The sequence below is a fragment of the Eumetopias jubatus genome, unplaced genomic scaffold (genome assembly GCF_037043125.1).
Source record: "Eumetopias jubatus isolate StellerSeaLion01/CBP00866 unplaced genomic scaffold, mEumJub1_p1.0 scaffold_8, whole genome shotgun sequence".
NCBI lineage: Eukaryota > Metazoa > Chordata > Mammalia > Carnivora > Otariidae > Eumetopias > Eumetopias jubatus.
Window position 1 is genome coordinate 11962968 of NW_028274814.1, and position 12737 is coordinate 11975704.

Here is a 12737-nt window from a genome sequence, read left to right on the forward strand (position 1 = left end):
ATTGTATTCCATTCCCCCTTCTTCTTATGATGATGTGAGATGATAAAATGTCTATGTGATGGGATGAAATGAGGTGAGTGACAAGCATTGGGATGTACCGTCAGGCTGCCACTCACCTTCTGACAACAAATCAGAAGGAGGACCATCTGCTTCTAGACCACAGCTGAATACAGGTACCGAAACTATGGGAAAGTGAAACCGCCGGTAAGGGGGGACAACTGTACTATCTTCCTATAATTTAAATTCCTGACCTACCATTTCCTGGTTTTATGACCTTAGTCAAGTTACTTAAAACCCTTTTAAGTCTTAGTTTCCTCATCTAGAAAATAGGAACAAGCATACCTAGTTCACAGCATAATTATTAAATAAATATGTCTTATATATATGTATTCTCAATTTTTGAACAATTCTGATTGTTAAAATGTTCCACTTACACTTAGCTAAACAGAGCCTTCTGTTGTCACTACTGGCTTACTGATAAGTCACAGTCTAGCTCCTGGGTCCTTTGACAAAAAAAACATAAATAGTCACATAATAGCTACTTTCATGTTTGAAAATAGCTGTCAGATCATCCCTGGGTCTTCTAACTAGAAAAAAATCTTTAATTTGAGTCTTCAAAAAACAATGTTTCAAAGCCCTTGCTAATATACTATATATTCAATTTCTATATTCCTTGTCACACTATTTGAGGTATTTTCTGTTAAGTTTAGAATACAGTAAGATGTGAACCTCTCAACATCTCAAGAACAACCTATGACTAAGACTGGTTTTGCTGTTTTGCAGCCACACCATATTTCTGACTCATACTGAACTTTCAACTGTTCTCCCAAATATTATTGTTTACATGTGCTACAACTAAACCATTTTATTCTTCCTATGTTTGAAAAGATAGATTTTTGTACTCGTATTCAGGATCTTACCTTTGTTCCTATTAAGTTTCATTCATTGATAGAGATGTCCATTTCTCCAACTCAGGAAAATCTCTTTAGTCTCTGATTTTTAATGTCTGACGTATTTGTTATTCTTAATTACTTGTCTCCTACATCATTTTTCAAAGAATTGATGAACTTTCTGACCAGTGCAAGGCCCCAAATAAAACTCTACAACAAACTGCTACAACCTTCACTGCAAGTTAACATCAGTCCATTCAGTCACTTTCTATATACAGCTTTAGACTTAAACACAAATCCAAAGCCTAAGCTTAATTCCTCTCTTCAATGAGAGAGACACTAGATTTTCACAGCTGTTAATGCAATGCCTATGTACCCTGTCTAAAGTGACACTGACATAGGACAATATCCCATAATCTCAGCTACCCAATTCCCAAAGTTAAATGTACTTTGTAATCTAAGACTCCCCGTACATGCTCACTCCTAATCCAAAGTAGATTTATCCCATTATGTGTTTCCTAGAAAATAACAAGAAGTATAAGATAGTCGTATTAAAAAAATATGCTCTGGGGCACCTGGGTGGCTCAGTTGATTAGGCATCCAATTCTTGATTTTGGCTCAGGTCATGATCTCAGGGTTGTGGCAGGCCTCTGTGCTCAGCAAAGAGTCTGCTTGAGATTCTCTCTCTCTCCCTCCCGCTGCTAACTCACACGTGTGCTCTAAAATAAATAAATTTCAAAAAATGTGTTCTGGAATCAAACAAATCTGACCTCTAATTCCAATTCTGCCAATTACTAACTGTGTGATTATAGGCAAGTTATTTAACCTCTCTAGGCCTACCTATCTCATCAGTAAAATGGGGACTATAAAATTAATGCATGTAAAACATGCGGAACAAAGCATATAGAACAATTCTTGACCCAAAGCAAGTGCTACTAATTGGTTCCACACATCATTTTTTTAAAGATTTTATTTATTTATTTGGGGGGGGGAGGTCAAAGGGAGAAGCAGACTCCCTGCTGAGCAAGGAGCCCGATGCAGGACTCAATCCCAGGACTCCAGGATCATGACCTGAGCCGAAGGCAGATGCTCAACCAACTGAGCCACTCAGGCGCCCCTAGTTGCATACATTATTGATATTAATATTAAAAAGAAGCTTTATTTTTAAGATTTTGATAAAATATCTTGAATTGAAACAATACAAAAGTGAAACCCATCCACAGTCTTTACTGTGGATTCATCCATTTCCAACTGTAACCTTTGATTTGGGGGGGGTTGGTTGTTTGCATTGACAATCCTCACTGTGAACCAAAAAGGAAAAAGGAGTCTCTGAATATAACAATCAATCTGCCACCTTCTAATAGATACTCTCAGGATTCTTCAAATTGACTCGCTCCATCCTCTTCTTCCCAGCTCCATAAAGTTCTAGACAGATGTACCATGAACAATGAAAATACAGATTTTTTTCCTTTGAGACTGCATGTGCCCTCTCCCTTTCAGTCTACCCATCTTCTACAAATAATAGCTACCTCATACAAATCACTCTGCACATAATTCCCACAGTTACAAATTTCACTTCTTAAAATTAAAAGGGCTCGTTTTCAGGGGAGAAAAAGGTTGGCTGCTTCTTACCAGTCTTCTACTCATCTACTAATACATTCCAAAAAGACTTTCTTATATAATGTCACTTCTCTCTATCCCAAAATTCTTATTAATCCTTAATCCATGCTGGAGGACTTCATTCTTTTCCCTATTATATATCATGGATATCATTCCATGTCAACAAACAAAGAATGATATCATTTTAAATAGCAATATAGTATTGTATTTTTTGCCTGCATCATAACTTATTTAACCAATTCTTTATTGTTATACACTTAAGGTGTTTCAAAATTTTTATTACAATAAATAATATTGTAATAAGTAGTCCAGTACATATATACTTATGCCAGTTTTTTATTATTTCCTTATAAAGCTTACTCAAAGTAGAAATGAAAGAAAAAGAACAGATGGGACAAAAAAGAATGCAATTCTTAATGGTGATATGTTTTTACCATATTTCTAGAAAGTTTGAGAAAAATTTGCATCCCTATCAATAATGCATGAGAATGTCCATTTTGCAAAAAACCTCACCAACACTGAGCATTATATATATATTTTTTTTACTGTTTGCCAATTAAATAGGTAAATTCTTGAACTTCTGGAAGATGTGCAAAGACTTGTCTTTTATGATAGGGATTATTCATTCCTGTGTCTCAAAAATTAATGTATGGTATTTTAGTCCCTTAGCAAAGTTAGTATTTTAAAAAGTTAAAGTCAATTGATATATTTTTAAGCTCTCTGGTTCCCTCTAGAATGAAATGATTTCTTTTAAATTATGGATTTCCTCTGTCGTGTTTAGCACTGTATATCTCAAGACACTAAAACAGTGCTTGGCATATAGCAGGTACTAATAAATATACACTGAATGAATGAAAAAAATGAATTTGAATTAATCTATTAGAAAATGTGTCCCATGTAAAAGAAAACATGTCTTGTTAATTATAATAATAAGGGTCAATAAGAATAATTGTTCAGCGAACTTTTAAAGTGGGCCTCAAACAGAGAAGCCTAGGATACCATATTTAGAGGTGAACAGGCTAAAGTCAGAACTGGGTAGCATGAGGCAATGTTCGAAAGAGCAGCCCAAGATTTGACCAGAACCTAACATACAAACCAGCTTTCAACTAGGCATACGGAAAAACCTAACAGTCTTCCGATAGTGATTTTGGATCTTCCTATCAGTGATTCCCTTCCTCCCCTTCTCCCTCTTCATCTCTGTCCCTACCCCCCTCTTTCCCCCAACCACAAGATGGCAATAGCCACTGTTGAACTCTTGGCTCAGTTGCTGGAAACACCTTTCTGTAACTGAGAAAGCCAGATTTCCCTTAACAGACTTTCTAGGTACCCTGGTACTGTTATTTGGGAATAGTAACCCTACTTTGGGAACAACTCCAGAATATCTAGTCCAAATAACTCTTAGGAGCATACTGAAAAACTCTGGAAAATATAATCAGTTTCTAATAATTTAAGAAAGAAGGACTATGTAACAAAATCAAACAAGTTAGGGCTTTACGAACTTCAGAAACAAATGGGGATCCATATAGTAGTGGTATGGCCTTTTTTTGTTAAGCCTAGTAAAGCAAGGATAATTGACTAAACCAGGGACTATTTAGCCTAGAAGAAAGAAGACTTAGAAACAGACGGACAGCAATCTTCAAATATCTGAATGAATGACTACTAGGAAGAAAAAAATTTTAACTCTATTTTTGGGCAATCCCAGTGGGAGAAATCAAAAGCGGTGGCTGTATGTTACAGGGAGGCCATCTAGCAACAGAGTGGGCTGCCTCCATTAATTCAACAAATGTGTCAGGTACTGCTAAGCATGAGTGAACACCTGATCATTGCCCTATATTCTAGTAGGAGGGTATGACTTCATGTTAACCATATTTTGTATTAGTAATGAAGGGAAAAAAAGTTTTACTACAAATACAGAACAATGAAAACCTAAAAAATTGCCAGTATTTACTTTTCTCCATTTACTGAAAGATATTTACAGTTTTCAGTGTAAAATAATGGCATTAAAAAAATAATTTGCTAGTTTCTCAAGATTTATTTTCAACTGAGATAAGAGAGTAGATCATAAGAATGCCTGCATAAGCCAAAATTCAAGTTTGTCCTTAAACGTCCCTTAGTGGATTTGAAGGCAGTCTTACTATTAGAGGAAATTCAAAGATTTGAAAGGTTTCAATAATCTATGTCTTTCGACTACACTATAAGCTAGACCATATTCTAAAACACAGCTGTCCACTACACTAGTCAATATGGTAGCCTAAGTTACATGTGGCTACTATACATTTGAAATCAGCCTAGGAAGGACCTGAAGTCTTCATTTTGTTTAATTTAACTGCTTTACATTTCAATAGCCATCATGTGGCTAGTGACCGCTATAGAAAACAGCAGAGTTCTAGAGATAGGTTAACAATAATATTTGTAATGCAGAACCTTTCTAGAGAAAAGAAGAGATTAAAGAGAAAAGAAAAGTTTGGTGAGATTGCAGCCACAAGATGAGAACTAACATACAGCTGTTTCTATGCAATTTTCACTCAGTCAAATTGAGTTCAGTAAGCAATCTCTGGAAAAGTACTCTAAATCCTACTGCAGCCAAATGAGTAAGCTGTATTCTGTATATAAGATGGCTTCCAAAAGAGAATGATTGACTCCTTCTGCTTTCCTTAGATTTTTGCATTAAATTTTTTTCTTGCACACTAAATGACATCTTTTCTTACATCTTTAACTTTCTAAAAATATATCTTTAGAGATTAATTAACTTAGACTTAATGGAGTAGTAAAGAGTTACAAGTGGAGTCCCATCTAACAGTAGAAAAAAGAGATATCAGAAAACCATCTTAGAACTATATAAAACCACTGGCTGAGCTGACAACACAACCATTCAGGTGATTCTAAATAGAACAGAAAATCTGATAACCTCAAGAAGTGTTCTCCAAAGGCGAGGACACAAGAGGTTAATTGACATGTGAAAAGAAAATAGAACTTCTATTTATATTTAAACTTTTTATTTAAAAAATAGGAAATCATTCTTTACTAATTTAAGACTTGGAAAGACATTCATGCTCTTACTCAGTCCACATGTCATATGACCACAAGACTGGTAAGTCACTTGAGGTATCCTGAAGGAAAGCTAGGAGTTCCCAGGCGCCATTATTGACAGTGGTTAACTGGTTCCTTCATCTACTTTCAAATTTCAATGTATTACTATTTACATCTGACCATCTAAGTGGACTTACAGAGTATAATATTTTAAATTGTAAAGCATTTACAGTTCTTCAAAATGAGATGGTGTGTGACCTGGAAAAACTTTTCTCACACAAAGATTTTGTGATTATCTCAAAGGGAACTACTTGTTTCTAAACTAAAAGACTAGTAACGCATTACTCTTAAAAAAAAAAGAAAGAAAGAAAGAAAATGTTCCAAATTTGCTGACCTGCTCCTACAATGACAAGTGGTTGTCAGTAGTGCCTATGCAGCAGGTATTTCCAAAAATACATACAAGCTGTTCCTTCAAAGTAAAAGCGACAGTTTAATAATCCATGAGAAAGCCGTCTGAAGTGAGCATTTTGAAAATGTGCATTTGGAAATGTTTTCAGTGTTATGTGGTTTTCATTGCCAAAAACTATAAATACTCACTAACCACAGAGTTTAAAGTTGGAAATAAAATCTCCTAATCTGTTTGAAAATATTCCTCACAAAAGTGTGAATGGACTTTTTAACCTATTCCCTTAAAATATTAAAATTCCCAGCTTTTCAAATAGTTTGTAAGGACCAACTGACGTCAGGTTAGATGAAAGACTGCCAGCTGAGTTTTGCAAAAACCTGTGCAAAACTGGTACATGGAACTGAAAAATGAACACTGCCATTTCACAAACACAGTCAACAAATTATTTCTTCAATTTGGAAAGACATATCCTCATGAGGCATATTTTCAACCATGACAGACATTAAAACAAAGTACAAAAATAAACTGAACTTAGAGACCTCTGAATCATTGCATTACTAAATATTAAACTAAGATTTCAAAAAATGAAGTATAATTGTGAATCAGTTAATTTACTGTTCTCTTTAAAGATATAATATTTATAATATATAATCTACATTAAAATATTATTTTAGGAACGCCTGGGTGGCTCAATTGTTAAGCATCTGCCTTCGGCGCAGGTCATGGTCCCAGTGTCCTGGGATCGAGCCCCACATTCCCTGCTCCGCGGGAGGCCTGCTTCTCCCTCTCCCACTCCCCCTGCTTGTGTTCCCTCTCTCACTGTGCCTCTCTCTGTCAAATAAATAAATAAAATCTTTAAAAATATGTATTATTTTATCTTTATCTCAACCTAAGTTTTCTAATTTATAATATACAGAATATATAAATATAAGAAAAACTCATACTTTCTAGATTAAAAATACACATATACTATGGGTGGATACTTAGAGCATTTTTACTAATAGAATACAATCAAAAAGTTTCAAGGCCACTGTCCTATTTTAAATAGTGATTTTTAAAAATTCTTATAATGGAAACAAAGCAAAAGAAAACCTTTAAAACAAAAATGAATATCAATTTATTTTAATGTTTTTAATAAACTATCTGTAAGAGAGGATTTTGTGTACTCAGCACAAACAATGATATGAAAATAGGCCAGGAATTATTTAAATGAATGCTGACAACATGATCAAGTCCCTGTTGCAATGATCTGGATCACTTACAAAAACAGCCAGAATAATCCTGCAATCCAGTTCAGGATGTCGGTTCAGATCCTGTTTTACTATGCCCTTTAAAAAATACTTAGTGGCCTCCTAGTTCCTGTAAAGACCCAAACTCATTGAGAAATTATTTTCCTCACTAACCATTCCATGCCTTTCTAAAATGCTCCTGAGGCTTTTGTCCTTGGTCACATGCTACTTACCTGTTTCCAACATCAGACTCACTGTTCTGGTTTAAGATACCCTAAAGGCTAAAAATTCAACACACCAGAAACATTTTAAAAGTGAAAAGATGCCTCAATATAACTAAAATGTGCGACTTCCACCAGTATTTATAAAAGAAGAATGTTAAACATTGGTAAGTTAAAACCCACAATAAACGTGATAAGTGTCTCTGTTTCTAATGATATGGATATTCATAAAGATAGGCCCCTACACCCTACAAATATCATGTTAACTACTTCCCAAAATAAGCCAGTTTACACAGGGATCTTTGGGGTCCATAACAGAAAATATGTGAACAAAGGAGAGCCAGTGCAGATGAAAAATATCCCGAACAAGTGATTTTTCTTTGTTTCCCCAAGCAATAAAAAGGTCAAGAGAAGCCAGTCTTCATCTCCAACTCACGTCAGTACAGGGAAGGACTGAAAGACCACTGCTAGTCCCTAGACTGAAGATGAGGTATGGAATTGTTGCAGATGCCTAGCGTGACCAGCACCAACTACAGGACCTCAGAAAAGCCCAACAAAACAGTGTGAAGAGCTCCAACAGCAGCCCTAGTCAGACTACCTACCAAGGGCCTCCAGGGCCCAGCCCAGAACACCAACGTCTCCCACTCCCAATTCTAGCACATGGGAAGGCACGGGGGTGAAGAGAGCCAGAGTCTAAATCAAAATATGCATTTTGTACATTCACTGTTTATTGATGTTATTATTGATCACTGAGCCTCTTTTAACAATATTTTCAAATGAGATTCATTGAACTGTCAGTAGTCTTATAGGATATGTTTTCCCAGTTTTTCCTATAGGAATCTAATAAGTATAATGCTCATATATACAATGCAAAATGTTACATATTTCAATGTAATTCTTCTTAACCAGAACAGAGGATAATATTTTATCTTGAAATAACTTAGTCTATTTGAAACTTTTAAAAAGACACAACACCCAGAAAATTAATAATCCTGGTACAATGAAAATAAACCAATCTTCCAGAAGGAGAAAGAGATTCTTGCAATATAACCATCTAGTCAAACAGATGTGCTATAAGGAAAAAAAAAAAAAAAACTACACCAAGATCATTACTGAAACAAGGCTATACAGAAATGAGCACATACAGATCAATATCCACACTACAACACCCATGCAGAAAAAAAATTCCACCCTAGCTAAAAGACAAGCCTAAATGGTTATATGCTATTGGCACAGAGATAATAATCAAGCTAAAGATGTTCACTACATCAGTGATTGAAATTCGTATCTTTAGAAATGCCAGGACCATCCAAAGGGAAGTGGAAACTCAGAAAAGTTCAAAATCAAAAGAACAAAGAGTGAAAGGAAGCAAAAAGAGGGCCTTAACTTCTATGAATTAACAAGACCAAAACATTTCACTTACATAATTTGAGTCCCCATTTGGGGGTGGGGGGAGTGAAGGAAGTGAGGGCTGTGTGGAGGGCTGGCTATGTGGAGCTGTACAGAAATGTGGGAGGCGGTATGGGGATATGTGGGAATGTAGAGGGGGTACTAAGGAAGTGGGAGTCACAGAGATATGGTAGGGATGTATGATGGATTTAGATGGATGTGAGGAATTATGAGGGTTTCTAAGGGTTTTAGGGGGTAGGAAGGTTGAAGGATATTGTGGTGGAGCACTATGTATTGAATCATTATGTTGTACACCTGAAATTAATATAACACTGTATATTAACCCTACTGAAATTAAATAAAAATAAATAAAAAATAAAGAGCATTGTATCAGATAGAAAAAAATGCACTATATAAAATCATCTTTCTCAAGAACAAAAATTAAAATTGAAGATTTAAATTACTACATTTATGGCAATCTCCCTGTATTTTAAATAAATTAAGCTGACTTTCCTCACAAATTCATGAACTCAAAGTTGGTTAGCCCAAATATTTAATTAAGATCAGGAGTTTTATAGTACAGTTGTTTCACAGCATTTTGGGACCTGAGAGATAGATTACTGAAAATGAAATCAGGATGTCATCACATTTCCTCTTTGAAACTACAAAAGACAAGTACCAGTCTTATTTCCAGAAGTATGATCTCTATGCCTGTTTTTTTACCAACAAGAGTCCCATGAAATCGAGCACAGATAGGAACTGAAAATTGAAAAACATACACAAATATACATATTTCTTATCCAGGTCCCTGAATAGTTTTCTCTTTGTTTTCAAAATTTCCCTGCCATACTTTATCGCTTTTCTAGCAGATGGCAGTGTGTCTGAATGTACAGCATCAGTGTTTCCACAAGCATCATACTGCATAAAAATGTGCAGAATCTGGTTGACCCCTCCTGGGTTTCTCACGTCATGGCTATTTTCTAGCCCATTTTGAAGAATGGGTCAGCCTTTGACTAACGCCAAACCTCGAACATATTTTTAGTTTCAGCTTTCTCTTAGTACCCAAATGAACAGTTATTGTGCACAAAATTTTCTACCCCTCTTTCAGTTCATTTGGCAACATTCAGAACTGCATATGAGACTTTTCTTTCCCAGTAAGATGTGTGTTGTTCACTTACCCACATAAATATAATATAATTCTAAAGTTATACATTTCTGAGTTTCTGATTTCAGAGGATTTTATCTTCACGTTCTTACCTCTGAATTGTTAAGGTGACATTTGTGAGTTCCTGAAAACCAGCCATCACTTGAACATTGGTCAATGTCCACTTTCTGAAGATTTATGTCAACTTTCATAACACCCCTTAAAAACAGAGAAAGATAAGAACAAATTAATCTGAGGCTCTACAATTTCTAATTCTGTATTCCATCCCAGAAATCAGATAAATCAACATAAAGAGTGCACTAAAAATGTTCACATTGCCCACTCATATTCAACTAAAATGTACCAAGTGAAGATAGGGACACGATACAACAGAATCAACAAGTATTAGTTTTACCTAAGTCCCAAAAGGCATGGACCCTGTATTGTTCCCTGTCTTCAGCTCCCTACATAATGCCTGGCACATAGAGGTGCTCAATAAATATTTGTGGATTGACTGAACTCCAGGTAGTATTGCTGGTAGCATGGTAGCAAAGTCAACTCTAAAATAACACCTGCTCCCAGTACCCCTTCTATTAAAGTAAACCAAAGCAAAGCCCTCATCTCCTTTCTTTCTATTCCAATTTACCTATGCGGGACCAGGGATGGGGTTGGGGTGGGGGGAGAGCATCTCTTTCCTCTGATCTTCTATCACAATGACTGTAAACAGCGCTTTAGGTCTCCCAGTGTTCCACACCAGAGATTTGCACCATCTACAGAAGTGCTGATTAACATTTTTCTTCTCTTAAATCTAGAAACAAAAACACTGCATTTCACTTAGCCATTTGAGAAAAATCACTAAAAAAGAGAACTCACAAATTCAGAGCCAAAAGCAAAACTGCAAAGAAAGCTCCAATTTTATCTCAAATATCTCTATTTTCTCCAACTAATCTTCCTACATTTTCCTAAGATCCCTCTCTTCTATTTTTCAGCACCATGAGCACTACTAGCAGCAGAAACATTTTTCCTACAGTGAATGGTCACACCTTGTACTTCATTAAAGTAAATATTCTGTGTCCTAGGCCCTAAAGCTCAAATCTTTGTAATGTCATTTTTCACAAACTTGAGTAAAGTATAAACACCTCATTAAAATCCACTAAAAGTAAAAACACATTTTTAAGGTCTCCTCTTCCTAATTTAAACTATTTTCATTATGTTTTATTAAATATGTACAAATATAAAGTTAGGTTCAAATTTTTCATATTATAGTTCTTGTAGCTACAAAAAACACCCACAAAATTATAAAGTGCAAACAAAATTATAAAGTCAACAAAATTTAAATTTAAAATATTAATTTAAAAACACCAATGATTATGCTTTGCCAAACTAAATCACCTCTCACAACAGGAATATGGTACAGACTTTAGCAAGCCTATTTTACTACATGCTATGACTCATTTCTCTCTTCTCCTTTTAAACTATTGTGAAATCTTCTGACAGAGTAGCTTACTGTCATTTCAGCTTCAGTTAAGGTGAATAAGTCTTTTACATTTTTAAAGGATGCCTCTGATTTTTTCTTATTAACCTGCCACAAAATACTACACTAAGTAGTGCCAATATGCTCAAAAGAGATACAAAACAGACACACCAAAACCTCCTGTTAGTATTTGGTTACCCAGCCAGCCCAGAACATGTGTAAGTTAAATCTTCAGAGGACCACTGAAATGAAAACCTAAAAATTATCATAGAAAACTTACAAATCCTTCAGAGAAATAGACTTCAATTTGCAAACTACTACTATTGTGGGCCATAATTCTATAAAATGTCTGTTAATGTGATAAATAAATGAATTCCCAGGTAACCTAATGCCTTAATCCAGTTCACTCCCTTGCTCTTTCAACAAGTATTTTTTATCTCGTATGAGCGTACCACTATAAGAGATGTGATGGAGGTGAACAGCATAGGCCAAATATAAAAATGTCAGAATGTTTAACGGAGAAAAGATGGTAAATTCTGGGAAATTTGGAAAGTTGTCATTTGGGGAATATCAGATATTCCATAAACATTTGTTCATTTTTTGACTGCCTTTACTAGCAGGGCTTTGAATAAAACTATGTTCCACATAGGTCATGCCAATCACACAAACCCACTCCAGGCTCTACTTCATGCTCTATGAAAAATAACATACTCATTTTTTTCATTCATTCAGTAAGTGTATGTTGAGTGCTTAGTTTGGGCCAAAACTGTTCTTGACCTTTGAAACACAACAGTAAGCAGATAAAAAAGTTCCTACCTTCATGGAGCTTAACTCTGGTGTGGGACAAATAATAAATGATGGCTATAAAGTAAGTAAATTCTGCTATATATTACGAAGTAAAAAGGGCAATGGAAAAAAAAACTTCAAGCAGGTGAGGGGAATGGTTAAGATTTTTTTTCTTTTTTTTTTTTAAGAGTGGGCGGATATCTAACTCAACCAATGGCTCAAGGTATACAACCGGTTCATACCACACTCAGTTACCAGTCATCTTCAATAACACAAAATTACCCACTGGACTATTACTGTCCACTACATTTTGGTATTCTGCCGTGAATGGCTTATTTAGAATGTATTTATAAGTAATAAACTAATAAAACTACATATTTTTATTTGTTCCACATCTGTTAGTAATAATGAAGTCAAGTTTCCCTCAACTATCCTGCTACACTGAAAGAGTTTAGTCACAAGACAGTGCAAATCTTCAGGCTTGCTCAGGTACATGAGCCACTTTGGGATTCCAGGAGGCTGCAATTACTCTGGTCCCTTTCCTGGGG

General features: G+C 35.3%; 1 protein-coding gene across 3 annotated transcripts in view; it reads right to left on the bottom strand.

Annotated features, from left to right (window-relative positions):
- Positions 1 to 12737, bottom strand: part of GPR158 (G protein-coupled receptor 158) — a 434263-nt gene that overhangs the window by 387688 nt on the left and 33838 nt on the right. For all 3 annotated transcript variants that reach the window (XM_088025524.1, XM_088025523.1, XM_088025522.1), the window contains exon 2: positions 10043 to 10148. In XM_088025524.1, coding sequence (XP_087881650.1) covers positions 10043 to 10148 — 106 coding nt within the window. The remainder of the gene's footprint in view (positions 1 to 10042; positions 10149 to 12737) is intronic.